Consider the following 12,250-nt stretch of genomic DNA (forward strand, 5'->3'; position numbering starts at 1 on the left):
TGAAAACCCTACCTTGCCATCTTCAGTGTAGACATTTTCATTATATCCTTTTACTATTGTCCGGTCAATGAAGAGACTCCGCATCACCACTATCACTTTTAGCACTTTTCCTAAGGTAACCTGTCAATAACAAGACAAGGACAAAAACAACGCTGAAAGAGAGCTGGGTGAAGTCTGCATTCACGAGGTCATGGAGTTAATTACTAACATTTGTGGGAATTTCAGTTTGCAACATTTTACAGGAAGATGAAAATAAAGATCAAAAATACTGTGTGCATGTGTGAGAAAGAGAGGCAGATGATAAAATACAGAATAAAGTAAATAGTGTAGACCATTTGGGTCTGAAAATGTTTGAGATCATGAAATTCACCTGTACAGATATGACACTGCCAAACAACTCTCTCCTCCTTAAATTAACAAAACCCAATATGTCAAAAATACTGAGCAAATGTGATTGTTTTCAATATATTTTATGCTTCCCAACATAACTGCATGCATAAGAAATAATTTTTAAAAGAATCGGCAGACTTTTCTAATCCTACCCCTGAAATGCAGGTTGAGGGTTTAAAGCAAAACATTTTCGCTTTAACAAAAATGGAAAAGGGGGAGGGGATCTTTTTTACTGTTAGTAGCAAGACTTTGTATTGCACATTACATGCAATGTGACTTCTCCTATGCAATTGTGGCTTCGTAAAATATGTACTGGAAAAACTTTCACACTTTGATATTTTGGGGTTCATCCAGAGCAGTAATGGGTTTGATCACTGTCTGTCTTGAAACCTTGGGTGACTTGTGGCCACTCTCACATTCCTGAAATGTCTCACGTTCTGGAACGTGCGGAATGGTGTGGTCTTGTCCCTGCTGGCAAGCCCATCCCCCTCCAGGTGAGATCGAATACACTGTGTGTGCAAGGTCATCCTGTAAGGGGGGTGCCATAATGAAGAGTGCACCTCCACGACCCCCATCTCTGCTGGCATAGTCTCACACACCATGTGTGAGAGGTTATGCTGTCATGGGTGGAAAGGCATGCTCTTCTTTATGGCTTCCCTTGTCTAGTACCAGACAAAACCATGTCTCAGTTTGTCTCATTACCACATGGGGAACAAAGAACACAAAAAGACTGGTTTATAACCGGACAAATGGCCTCCCTACTATCAGCAGCCCACAAGCCTTCCTCTGGCTTTGCACAACCTGGTTACTCCTTATAGGCTGACCGTAGTACCTTTCTAGTCTCAAATCTGCCTCCAAAATCATCCTACTGCAGGGACCAGTCCCTCTCATTGGATCCTCACAGAGAAAGTGTGAGGTTCACCGCCTTTATGGAGACAGCAAAACACTTCCAAGCTGTTAGCTTTACAGAAGCACATTCTTTATGGAACTTAGGCAACACTGCTGATTTGTTAATAAACTTGCTTTCATGATAAAAGTACACAGATTAAGTGATACCAAGTAAAAGAGATAAAGGTAAAAATGGCTACAAGCAAATACAAGTGAAAAGACACAGCTAAAAGTCAAAAACTCTATCAACCAAGATGCAATCTTTGTTCAAGATGGTTTCTCTCACCCATGATCTCCTTTCTGCTTTTACTGGTTGGCCTGGCCAGGACCCATTACATAGATCAAATTGCTTTGTTTTTTTGTCTCTTAAGGTGAAGGATAAAGATGGAGTATCATTCTGTTCCTTATATCCCCAAAGGGGTTGTTTTTGTCTTAGAAGTCAGGAAGGCCTCTGGGAGATTCAGTCTCCTGTCTCTTCCTGATGCACAGGACCCACGTTAATTCTCTGTCAAGTTCAGGATCAGGATAACCCCCTGGTCTAGCTTGATGGCTTTGTTTACTGCTAATACGTGAATTGAGGTAAACCCACTTCTCTTTGTTTAAGACAAACCTGTTTATCACCTTTACATAAGCTAGGCTGTCTTGTCTTAAAACGTGTTCTAGTAATATCATACAGAGGGAATTCATAACTTCACATATAACATTAACACATGCATTTTACAGTGATATTAATAACCAGAGTGGTGGTAACTTTTATATGAAACCTTACATACTTACCTTTTGGATAAATACCATGGCAAGAGATTGGGTGAAGTGAGTTAGTTCGGTTGGTCTCAGGAGAGACAGAGTACCTATGCTAGTGGGCAGTAGGGCTCTGAGGATCACACACATCAAGTACACAAACATGACAAGTGCCCAAAAAAAGGACACTTATTTGGAAAATGGGTCACCCTTTCTATCATACTCAGAGGAGGAAGGCTCCCCAACCAGCAAGCCAGAATATTTAGTCAGATTTTTTGAATATTAACTTGATCCTGCATAAGTAATGTACCATGTAGTATGTTAACATTTCATCGTAACTTCGACTTAATAAAAAAATTAAATAAAAGGTTAGCTTGATGCCCCTTTGGGAAAAAAATAAAAGGAGTAGGGGAATGAAGCAATTGCAGGGGGAGATTACAGTTACAAGAGTAAAAAAAAGTTACAATGTCAGTAGTTGTAAAGGGATAGTTACCCCTCTATTTCTAATTTATTCTGTACAGAGTAAACATATTAAAAGTAAAACTAGTGTCAAAGGAAGTCTGTAGGGTCCAGTGGAGTATAAGAACCGAAATAAGCCTTAATTACTGAAAAAATACAATAATTAAGAAAGCATTTTAATGTAATATCAATTTACTTTTCAAAGATTAGTTTGAGTTTTAAGGTTGTTAAAAGGAAGTGTCTCCAACAAGGATTTCTGTCTTTGTGATTAGTTATATAGACAGCATTACATAGCTTTTCCTCAATGGAAAATCATAAAGGTGAGAAAATATCTTTTAGATTATTTAAATCCAACTCCCAGCCAGTAGAGAACTATTTCCTACTGTATGTTCTCCAGGACTTTGTCCAGTTCAGATTAAAATGCACCAGAGTGATGGTGCTTCCACTGCTAACCTTGACAGATTATTCTACATTCTAATAAATCTCATTCTCAATAGTTTTTCTGATGTTTTGCCTTTATTCTTCTTTTCTTAATTTCAGCTCATGGCTCCTAGTTATCATTGTACCACTTTTAGTAATTCTCAATGCTTGGTGTGAGATTCTCTTCCTCACATTGGCCCCTGTAAACAGGATAAAGTGGCTCTAGGAGGCCTGTATACAGCTATGACAGGATAAGAGATGATTTTTTATTGTTGACCAGGACGCCTAGCTGGAAGAACAGGGAGAGGGCATATCCCAAGCTTGCTGCCATCTCCTGCCAAATTTTGTCTTCATCAGACAATTATCCAGGTACAGGCAGAAATGAATGCTTTCTTCTCAGATGGGCACCATGACTGCTAGGCATTTTATGAAGATCCTTGATGCTGTGCAAAGTCCACAGGGCAGTACTTTGGACTGATGGTGATTGAGCCTCAATGCAAATCTCAGGGGCATCCTGTGGGTTAGGTGGATGGCTATGTAGAATTACGTGTCCAGTCATGAACCAGTCTTGAACCTGAAGAGATGGATTGATGGAGGCAAGTGTTACCATCCTGAATCTGAGCTGGCGTATGTATTTGTTCAGTTTCCTCAGACCTAGGACAGGACATTGCTCTCAGGTCAAAGAGAGTTGGATGAGGACAACTTTAAAGCCTGTACATGACGCGCCTTAAATTTCTTGGAATGGAGACTGAGACGGGGAGAAAAACTTGTGTTTGTAAAGAACTGGGCAAGTTAAAGCTCCATCCTGGGGCACAGAAGACAAAGGTCCTGAAATCTATCCTGGGTCTTTTACCCACTGTAACACAACTTTACTGCAAGGCCACCTGCCCTCTTTTATAAATAAAATATATACACATGAATTTAACAAATAAAGGAAAGAATCTGTTATTGAAATATGTGCTGAAAGTTCTGAATTTTAGCACTTAGGTACATTGCAACTTTCACTCTTTCTAAAGTTACGTTTTAAAAATTATCATTCTGGGTTCTTCACAGCTGCCGGGTGTTGGAATATTAAGTTTTCTATTTCCTACCAATGTTTTCTTGACAGTGGAGTTCCAGTAGTTTTTATGGTTGAAAAAGAGGGAGTGCGGGTTTCAGCAATTAATTTATTTTAGGAACAGAGTAATCCACAAATTGAAGAGGTTGTGGCTCCTGTCAAGCAGATTAGGCAATGGAACAGAACTAGGGGCAGAAATTTTGGAAAGGTCACTGTGGTAAAGAATGATTAATCGTAAATTCTGTAATGTCACTGAAAGAATGAGGCCAGTAATACTGCACTCAGCAATGGCTGTACAATGGCCTGTCACCTAAGTGGGGAATGCTGTGAGATTTGGAAGCCACAAGAGCGCCCCATAGCTCCTTTCAGTGTGGAACAGAGTCTATACTATTTACAACTATAAATACTTTTATTTTGTCTGTAATGATCAAATATCATAAGAAGTCATAAATTGCTTTACAGGTCTTTCGTCTTGACCTCAACAGCATTTTACAGTTCTCCTACAGAGAATCCTCAGAGAAATACGTTTTGTTCTTGCACATGTAGGGCTAACTTGGCCCAGACAATAGGAATTCATGCTTGGAGAAGATCTAGCTCTGGAGTATAATTTACATTTTCAGGCATACTGCTGTGGCCCTGCAGATCATCTGATAGTAGGGAATAAAACGCTAATAGCCCTTACAAAGGGAGTAATTTGATAGTTCTACTCTGAGCTCCAGCAATGCAGGTCTCTTCTTTTGGAGGTCAAGCCCCACCTGGCCAGTCCTTTTTAAATGAACACTCAATGTACCCCCTTGCCCTGCACATCTGATAATCATAGGGTGCTACTATCAGTGTAGAGATCTGCTACTTCTCAATTTAATTAAAGTGGGCAACATTTTTTCCCTTCTAAAGCAAACTTTTCCCATTAAACTTCAACTTCTTCTGTCGATACCCTGTTAGACAGCACTTGGCTTTTTAATATTTCACCTGTAGGATACGCGCCAACTTGCCCGTGATGTAGAAAATTTTAATTCAAATCAATACATGTACAAGGTCACTTTAAAATTCAATTAATATGAATGGAAAAATATGCCCCACAGTTCTGAGAGCTGAAAATGGAACAGCTGCAAGTTAAACACTCATGTAGCTCCTGTTTTGGTTCTGTGTCTACTAACAATGCTGTTCTAACTTGGTTTTAACCACTATGTGCTCCATCTGACAGCTGAGATATTCATAATGCTGTTTCCTAAAATGGGAAGCTCCAGGATAAGGAGAGACAATGTACTGAAACATACAACTTTACTGACAAAAATAGGGGTAAAATAAAAATCCCTTTGTAAAATCCTAGATTTAAAAATATTTTGTCTACCTCTAATAGAATTCTGAGTGCAGATGACTAACATTTTAAGCCAAAAACGAGGGGCACTTAGGAGAGATAATCTGAACATTTGATTTTGTTATAAGAAAGCAAAAACATTTTTTTCTCTCTCCAAATTGGTAGTAGCAAGGTCAAAATTCTGTTTGGATAAAATATCTTTAAATCTCCTCTTTGTAACTTTAGTACTGTACTGAAAATTATGACAAACTAATTGGCTCTTATAGGCACTAATTAAATACTATTATAAACATCCTCTGTTAGATTTATTTTATATTTTCATTTTAGGAGAGAGGTTGCTGAAGGCACCAAGTTGCCATACTATGCAGGAAAATTCCCTAGACTCCAGATTGCCTCTCAGCATCCCAGGGAATCCTCTGCTGATTTGAAATGCAGATGCTCTGCAATGCAGAGCTAAACAGAAGAAATATTATTTTCAGTTCACTGGCATACCTCACTGCTAATGTCACAAGGAATGAGAGAGAGAGAGAGAGAGAGTGTGTGTGCATGCACGGATGTGTTTTCATTCACTTAGGAGACAGTAATGCATCAACAAATTAAAAGCATTATGAAGCTGTGCACATTCAGCAGCAAAAGTTCAGCCCACCTGCTCCTTGCAAAATAGGCAGACCTACTCTTTTCTCTCTTGTGTCTTGATAATGAGCAGAACAGCCACGAATCATATGGTACGTGTATTGAAAATACAAGCATTAGAAAAGCAACAGATTTTCTATTAGTTATTTTTTCCCTCCATTTCTTTCTCTCATCTGAGGCTGGTATGAATGCTGCAATTCCCTTCACACAATCATTAATCTTTAATGATGCCTATTTGTAAATAGCATGATAGGATGCAATTAAGCCATTAGAGGCTAAATAAACCAACATGCTAATTAGGTTCTTTACAAGAATTTTTTTTTTTTAATGTAGAGGCTGGAATTTACCTTTCATTAATCTAACTTAATTGCAATAGTGCACGTTAAAAAGTCAACACAAATTAAGGTCTTTAAATGATTTTCCCATATTAAGGATCAGTTGGTGATCTTTTCCCTCAGTAACAAGGCATATTCTGTTAATAAGGAGACCAACCTGGCAAACAATATTGCCTAAAGGTTAGAAGACGGGTTTTGCCCGTGGGCCAGTCACATTTATGGTATAATTATCCAAGTCCAATGAAGATTAATTTGCTACTGAAGACAAACAGTTTCTTAAGTTTTGCTTTCCTCATTCTAAATTTTAATACCCCAGTAATATTACTGGGATTGGATGGGAAGGATGTCTGACTTCTGTCAACAAAGAAGCTCTACTAGAGCATCAAGATGGATCGTTGACACTCTGGAACTGGATGCATATTCACCTATACAGAGAATAGAAGCTGAATAAATTCATCTCCAGCTTCTCTCTACCTGTCCCTGCTCCTTCTCCTTTCCTTCGCCTCCTCACCTTACTAACTTCCACCCATCAAAAGCAGGCAGAGAGCAACACACTCATCCTCCAGGGCTCTGCTGCTCATAGATTATGCTGGTTCCATAGAAATCCTTCCCTATCTACAGCCCATAATGTGACCTGCCCTCCCCCCTGCTTGTCCCTGACCTGAGGAGACAGTCATGTACCAGCAGCAGAGGGAGGCAGGTCAGATCGCGATGGTCAAAGGAGGTCAAAGATGGTCAAAGATTGATGCAGGGACAAGGGGTTGAGATTGGTTCTTCTAGTTCTGACTCTGGCAAAAGAAGCTGTAACTCAGTGTCCCAGATAAATACTGGAAACTGGCCAGTCTCCAAAATTTCAAACACCTCAGAATTAATCAGTGCCCTCTTAAAGGTTTTCTGACATGTGCTTGATTGTTCCCATCATGTTTATGCACCATATAAAGTTCAATGTAAATACAGAGAGGAGATATTTACAATGGTCACTTTTAAAATTTGCTAATTTTGCTTTAGAAAAATAGAGGAGAAAATATGACAAATGCTGAGGAAATCTTAGTTATCAAGAATAACTAGCAGGGTTTTAAGGATGAAGACATACTGATTAGCATGGGGGGAAATAGGGACTTTAAGTTTTAAAGTCAAACATTAAATTGTTCCAGCCAACTATAGCATAGGCAACTGATTCTAAATTACTGGATAATGAAATATATACATAAAAAAATGTTTAACTGCTCTCAGGATAAAATCTTATAGAACAAGATTCAATTTGATATATTTTTTAATGGTCAAATTATAAACCTCAAAAACTGAATTTCCAATAGAAAATGGCGGCAATTTTAACTAATGCACTTTAGCTACAATATATAGAAAAACAAAAACTGAGCCAAAAAAGTCTTCCATCTTAGTGAACAGATGTCTAGCCAATTTGCAATTAATACGACCCAATTCCATACAATCAGACTGCTTAAAATGCCTGGAACAAGTTAAAATGTAAATTATCTGATTTTAATGAGAATGAATGGAAACTATGTCAAAAATCTCTCCCCTTTTAGGGCATGAAAAGTAGACGAGAGAAGCAGTAGGTAAAAATCTAGCTAGCAGTATAAATGTATACAATGAATTTATCATCAAAAAGACTGTTTGATAACAAAATATGAGAAGAAAATGCTATTTCTGAAATGAGCTTTGTTTTGGCAGAAAGTATTTTCCAAAATTAGAATTCAGTTATTTAAATCATTGTGTGTTAGAAAATGCTCAAAACAAAAAAACTCTTCCAGTGTTTATATCTGCTATAGTGTTCCTTTTATATGATTTTAAAATGTTAGAAGGTAGTCAGTCCTCTGAAGTATAGTGACTGACCGAGGCAGAATGGTCTAGTGGTTGAAAACAGAAGAACTTGGTTCTATTCCTGAATTGCTGAGTCAGTTGAATTCTGCCTCTCAGTCAAAACTGAATCACAACTTTCCTGTGCCTCATCTGTAAAATGGAGATAATGCTTATCTTAATTTGTAAAGCCCTTTTTGATGCTTGAATAAACATACTACTACTATATATATATATATATATATATATATATATATATATATATATATATAGGTATTATCATTAAAATATCACACAACAAGATTTTGAATTTTGATAATGGTCATAAGATGGTTGAAAACAACCATACTGTGAAAAGTCTTTATAGACACAGGGCAATTGCAATAGTTGAATTTTAGAGACACTCTACCTTAAAACCAAAGATGACATTTAAAGTGGCAATTCTACTGTTTCTAATATCTTTTCCTAGCCTTATAATCATAGTAAAGCTTACGAAAATGGTTAGTTTGGAAAGAATGGAAGCAGACAAATGATATTCTACAATAATTAAAGAATGGAAAGGACAAATGATATTCTGTGGGTCTGCCAAAATCAGGAGAGTTCCACTACAAAGAAACAAAATCCTATCTTCTTAACCTGTATTACACCTATTGCAAATAAAGCTGTACCAATTCTGATCACCTCCGTAATATGAAAGCCACCAGGGAAGAAAGCTCTAATTATTTTGAAATACATTGTGCATTTCACAATTTGTTAAAATTTTAGGGTATGATCCATTTACTTTTATTGGAGCTACATTGATTTACACCAGCTGAGGATCTGACTCTGAATGTACAGCTGCATTTTGGAGAAAACTGCTGATTGCAAATCTTGTTAAAAGTGACTTTGCATGTAATCTTGGCATTATGGAAGCCCAGGTGAGAGAGTACATAAAAATGTCTACCTGCTTCACACTAACTGGTTGACTACAATCATAAAAAGGGATTTAAGTAAATTATGAGTATTTTTTATTAAAAATTGAAGGTTTTCTTCTGATTATTAAAAGACAGGCTGCAAAATGGTTAACAGTGACTTATGGCTCTCACTTTGCAAGGGTCACAAATGACTTCCTTGTGGTGGCAGCAGCCATGCTGAAATGGGAAGTATGCCTGATATGATCTCTGAGCATGCTCTAATTCACACTGAGAGCTGGTTTGGTCCTTTCACAGCCCAGGATACAGGGAGCGCTAGGGTGGCTTACAATTCAAGCACAGGAACATAATAATTGAGAATCAATCCCAGTATGTTTATTAAGATAGGGTCCATGTTCTGAAAATTTTTCCAAACTCCTGATTTAGGGAGATGAATACTTTCCCCAGGGCTGTGATCACCACAAAACAACAAAGACGACAGTTGATCTCACAAGAAACACAACTGTTTGACAAAGAATGTTGTGTGTCTAGGAATTTAACAGGTTAAATAATCAAAGAAACAACAAAAAGTCTAAGATAATTCATGTATTCTTAACACATTAGGGAAAGTTTATCTGTTTACCATCCCAATTCAAATATTGCAAGTTACTGGAAGTTGAGAAACAAAGTCAAAGAAAAACCTTAAGAGAGTCCTCTGTTCACTCCACTGCCACAGCAAATTAATTTTGCATAGCACTTTTATTGAAGCTGATCTAAAGTGAATGTTTGTCTTCTTTCATGCATAGATACAAGTAAAAAATTAATTGAAAAATCAATAGTGTAGATTGGGATTAAACTGCACACTGAAATACTATGATAAACAGCTTTTAAAATCAGTTGAGGATTTCACACAGCTCTGGAAGATGTCAATGATTTATGCATTTGGTCTATGCAGCGTAAATCCAAGCTAATGAGGTATAATTGCTCTGTATAAATCTGAAACACAAAAAGACTCAGTTGTCTGGAAGAAGTAACAGCCACATAGGACTGCATGTAGGAATCTTTCAGAACCAACATTTATGCTTCTAGGAATAGTTTAGTACCTTCTTGCTTACTGGTGGTGGCTTGTGTTGGAAGATGTATGCTGCCAACTGAGGGCCAAGCTTCACACGAAGGTTACTACCAGTTGAAAGCAAGCCTGCAGGTCTATTTTTGTTTATCAGATGATGTCTTTCAAATGAGAACTACTACTTTTGGGACACTGAAGGAACTGTGGATTACAGTAGTCACAACTGCTATGGTTAAAGTTGCAAAACAATTTCTGAATTCTCAAAACTTTCTGGAACAATAATCTTTTGGGCTAACATTTTCAGTGTTAGGTCTCTTCCTGGAGGTGATTTGTTTGGGAAAGTTTGAACAAACTCCTTCATCCTTTTGAAGTTACAAAAGGGCTAGCAAGCATATTTTTACCACTTCCCCCATAAAGATAACTACGAACAGTTAAACTTTGAACTAGACACTCAAATAGGTCATGATAACAGAACATGCACTGCTCAGTCTGAAAATGAAAATGTTTTAAAACAAAGAGCAAGATCATCCTCTGAGTGAGAATTTTCTTGGGGGGAGTGGGAATGGGGGGGGCTGGAAATTATGAAGTTCTCCTAGTAGAATTGTCTTGCCTTTTATTTTTTGGGATAGAGCATCATAGTTACACCCCCGCTACACACAGAACAAACGGGAGGTTGGCTCCCCAACCCAATGGACTTCTCTTGGCCTCTGCATGTGCCCTCTTCCAGCTCCCTAGAAGCAGGATTCCAAATACATATCCCAAAGCCCCACAATGAGAGTTACGCAGCGTGAAGGGTTAACTTAACATTGAGGGAGGCAGGCTCCCTCCTTCTCACCACGTTTTTGAGCCAGGAGATCCCTTCCATAACTTCCCCTGCACTGATCCATCATTTTGGTCTCTTCCACTCACAAAGGGAGAGGGCACAAACCAGCCCAATGTTTGAAAATATGGGCCCTCAAGGTCACAACAATTTGGGCTGCCTTAATATACTTATTTCTCATGCCAATATCTTTATTAGTAAGTACTGTATATACTTTTCTTGGTCAACTGAATTATTGTAGGGCATGCTGGATGCCTTGCAGTACAAAAGCAAGACACGGCTCCCTGCCTCAGAGAGCTTACATTATAATTTCAGACATAAAGCAAAACTGAGAGGGGATAAAACAGTAGCGAAGAGATGGACAAAGGTCGCATCAATGAGATTATATAGTTACTTAATAAAGACTACTTGGCAAACAGATTGGTGGCAAAATTTTTTAAAATTAAATAATAAATGTCCTTTGAATCGCTATTTGAAGTAAGAGAATGAACCAATAGTGCTGTGGCAGAGAAAAAGTGCTGTTGTGCAGAAACTCTAAACTGATCTTACTTGGGACTCTCACTCACATATTGACAAGTCACAAGTATTAGGGAAGACTCACTTTTCTCTAGTGGCACAGGTACCAGTCTCATTGCCCATCACATAGCACCTTTCACTGACTGATTGTGCCTGAAATCAGCAAAAGCTTTTATGGCGGTCAGGGCAAAACGGAAGATTCCATATTGGCAACATGAACTGAGACAGATGGGAAATAGAAGGAATAGCTGCCTCAAAAGAAAAATGATCATTACATGACTATATACAACAAATAACATTAAAACAAAGTTTCATGCTCTCTGATTGTGGATTATGTGAATACCAACTGAAAGGGAAATATCACTTGTTCAGTACACTGCAGTTATCTGGTACCAGTAATCATGTCTTTGATTTAGTGGCGGTACTGTGACAAGTACACAGAGGGCAATTTAATCATGCAATCCAGCACGTTATTACTTATTGCAAAAAAGAGTCTCTTCCAACAGCAACTCTTCCAAGCTACTTCATTCCTTACCTGTACTCTGTCAATGTGCCCAAATCACAATGTATGTTTGGGACTTGATTCTATACAGTGTTGAGTGTCCTCAACTCCCACTATAATAAATAAGTTGAGGGCGCTCAGCCTTTAGTAGGAGCTGCTCTGAATCCGGCAGAGTTGGGTTCAAAGTGAAAATGGCAACAAATATTTCCTCATACAGAAAATGTTATAAATAAATAAACCTAAGAGCAACTTTAAAAGCATCATGAGGACTACCATTTTATGGCCCCTTGGATATTATGTGGTTCTATTTGATTAATCAAACAATTGCAAATGACATGTTTTAATGCCTATGAAAGCCAGCTGTTTAATCTCTGACTCAGTTAATCTCTTAATA

The 12,250-nt window shown here is 37.9% G+C and overlaps 1 protein-coding gene across 2 annotated transcripts in view; it reads right to left on the bottom strand.

Annotated features, from left to right (window-relative positions):
- Positions 1-12,250, bottom strand: part of MED27 (mediator complex subunit 27) — a 160,101-nt gene that overhangs the window by 26,681 nt on the left and 121,170 nt on the right. The window contains exon 5 of one of the 2 annotated variants that reach the window (XM_032779474.2): positions 13-120. The exons of the other annotated variant lie outside the window; for it this stretch is intronic. Coding sequence (XP_032635365.1) covers positions 13-120 — 108 coding nt within the window. The remainder of the gene's footprint in view (positions 1-12; positions 121-12,250) is intronic. 2 annotated transcript variants of the gene reach the window in all.

The sequence above is a fragment of the Chelonoidis abingdonii genome, chromosome 24 (assembly GCF_003597395.2).
Source record: "Chelonoidis abingdonii isolate Lonesome George chromosome 24, CheloAbing_2.0, whole genome shotgun sequence".
Taxonomy (NCBI): Eukaryota; Metazoa; Chordata; order Testudines; family Testudinidae; genus Chelonoidis; species Chelonoidis abingdonii.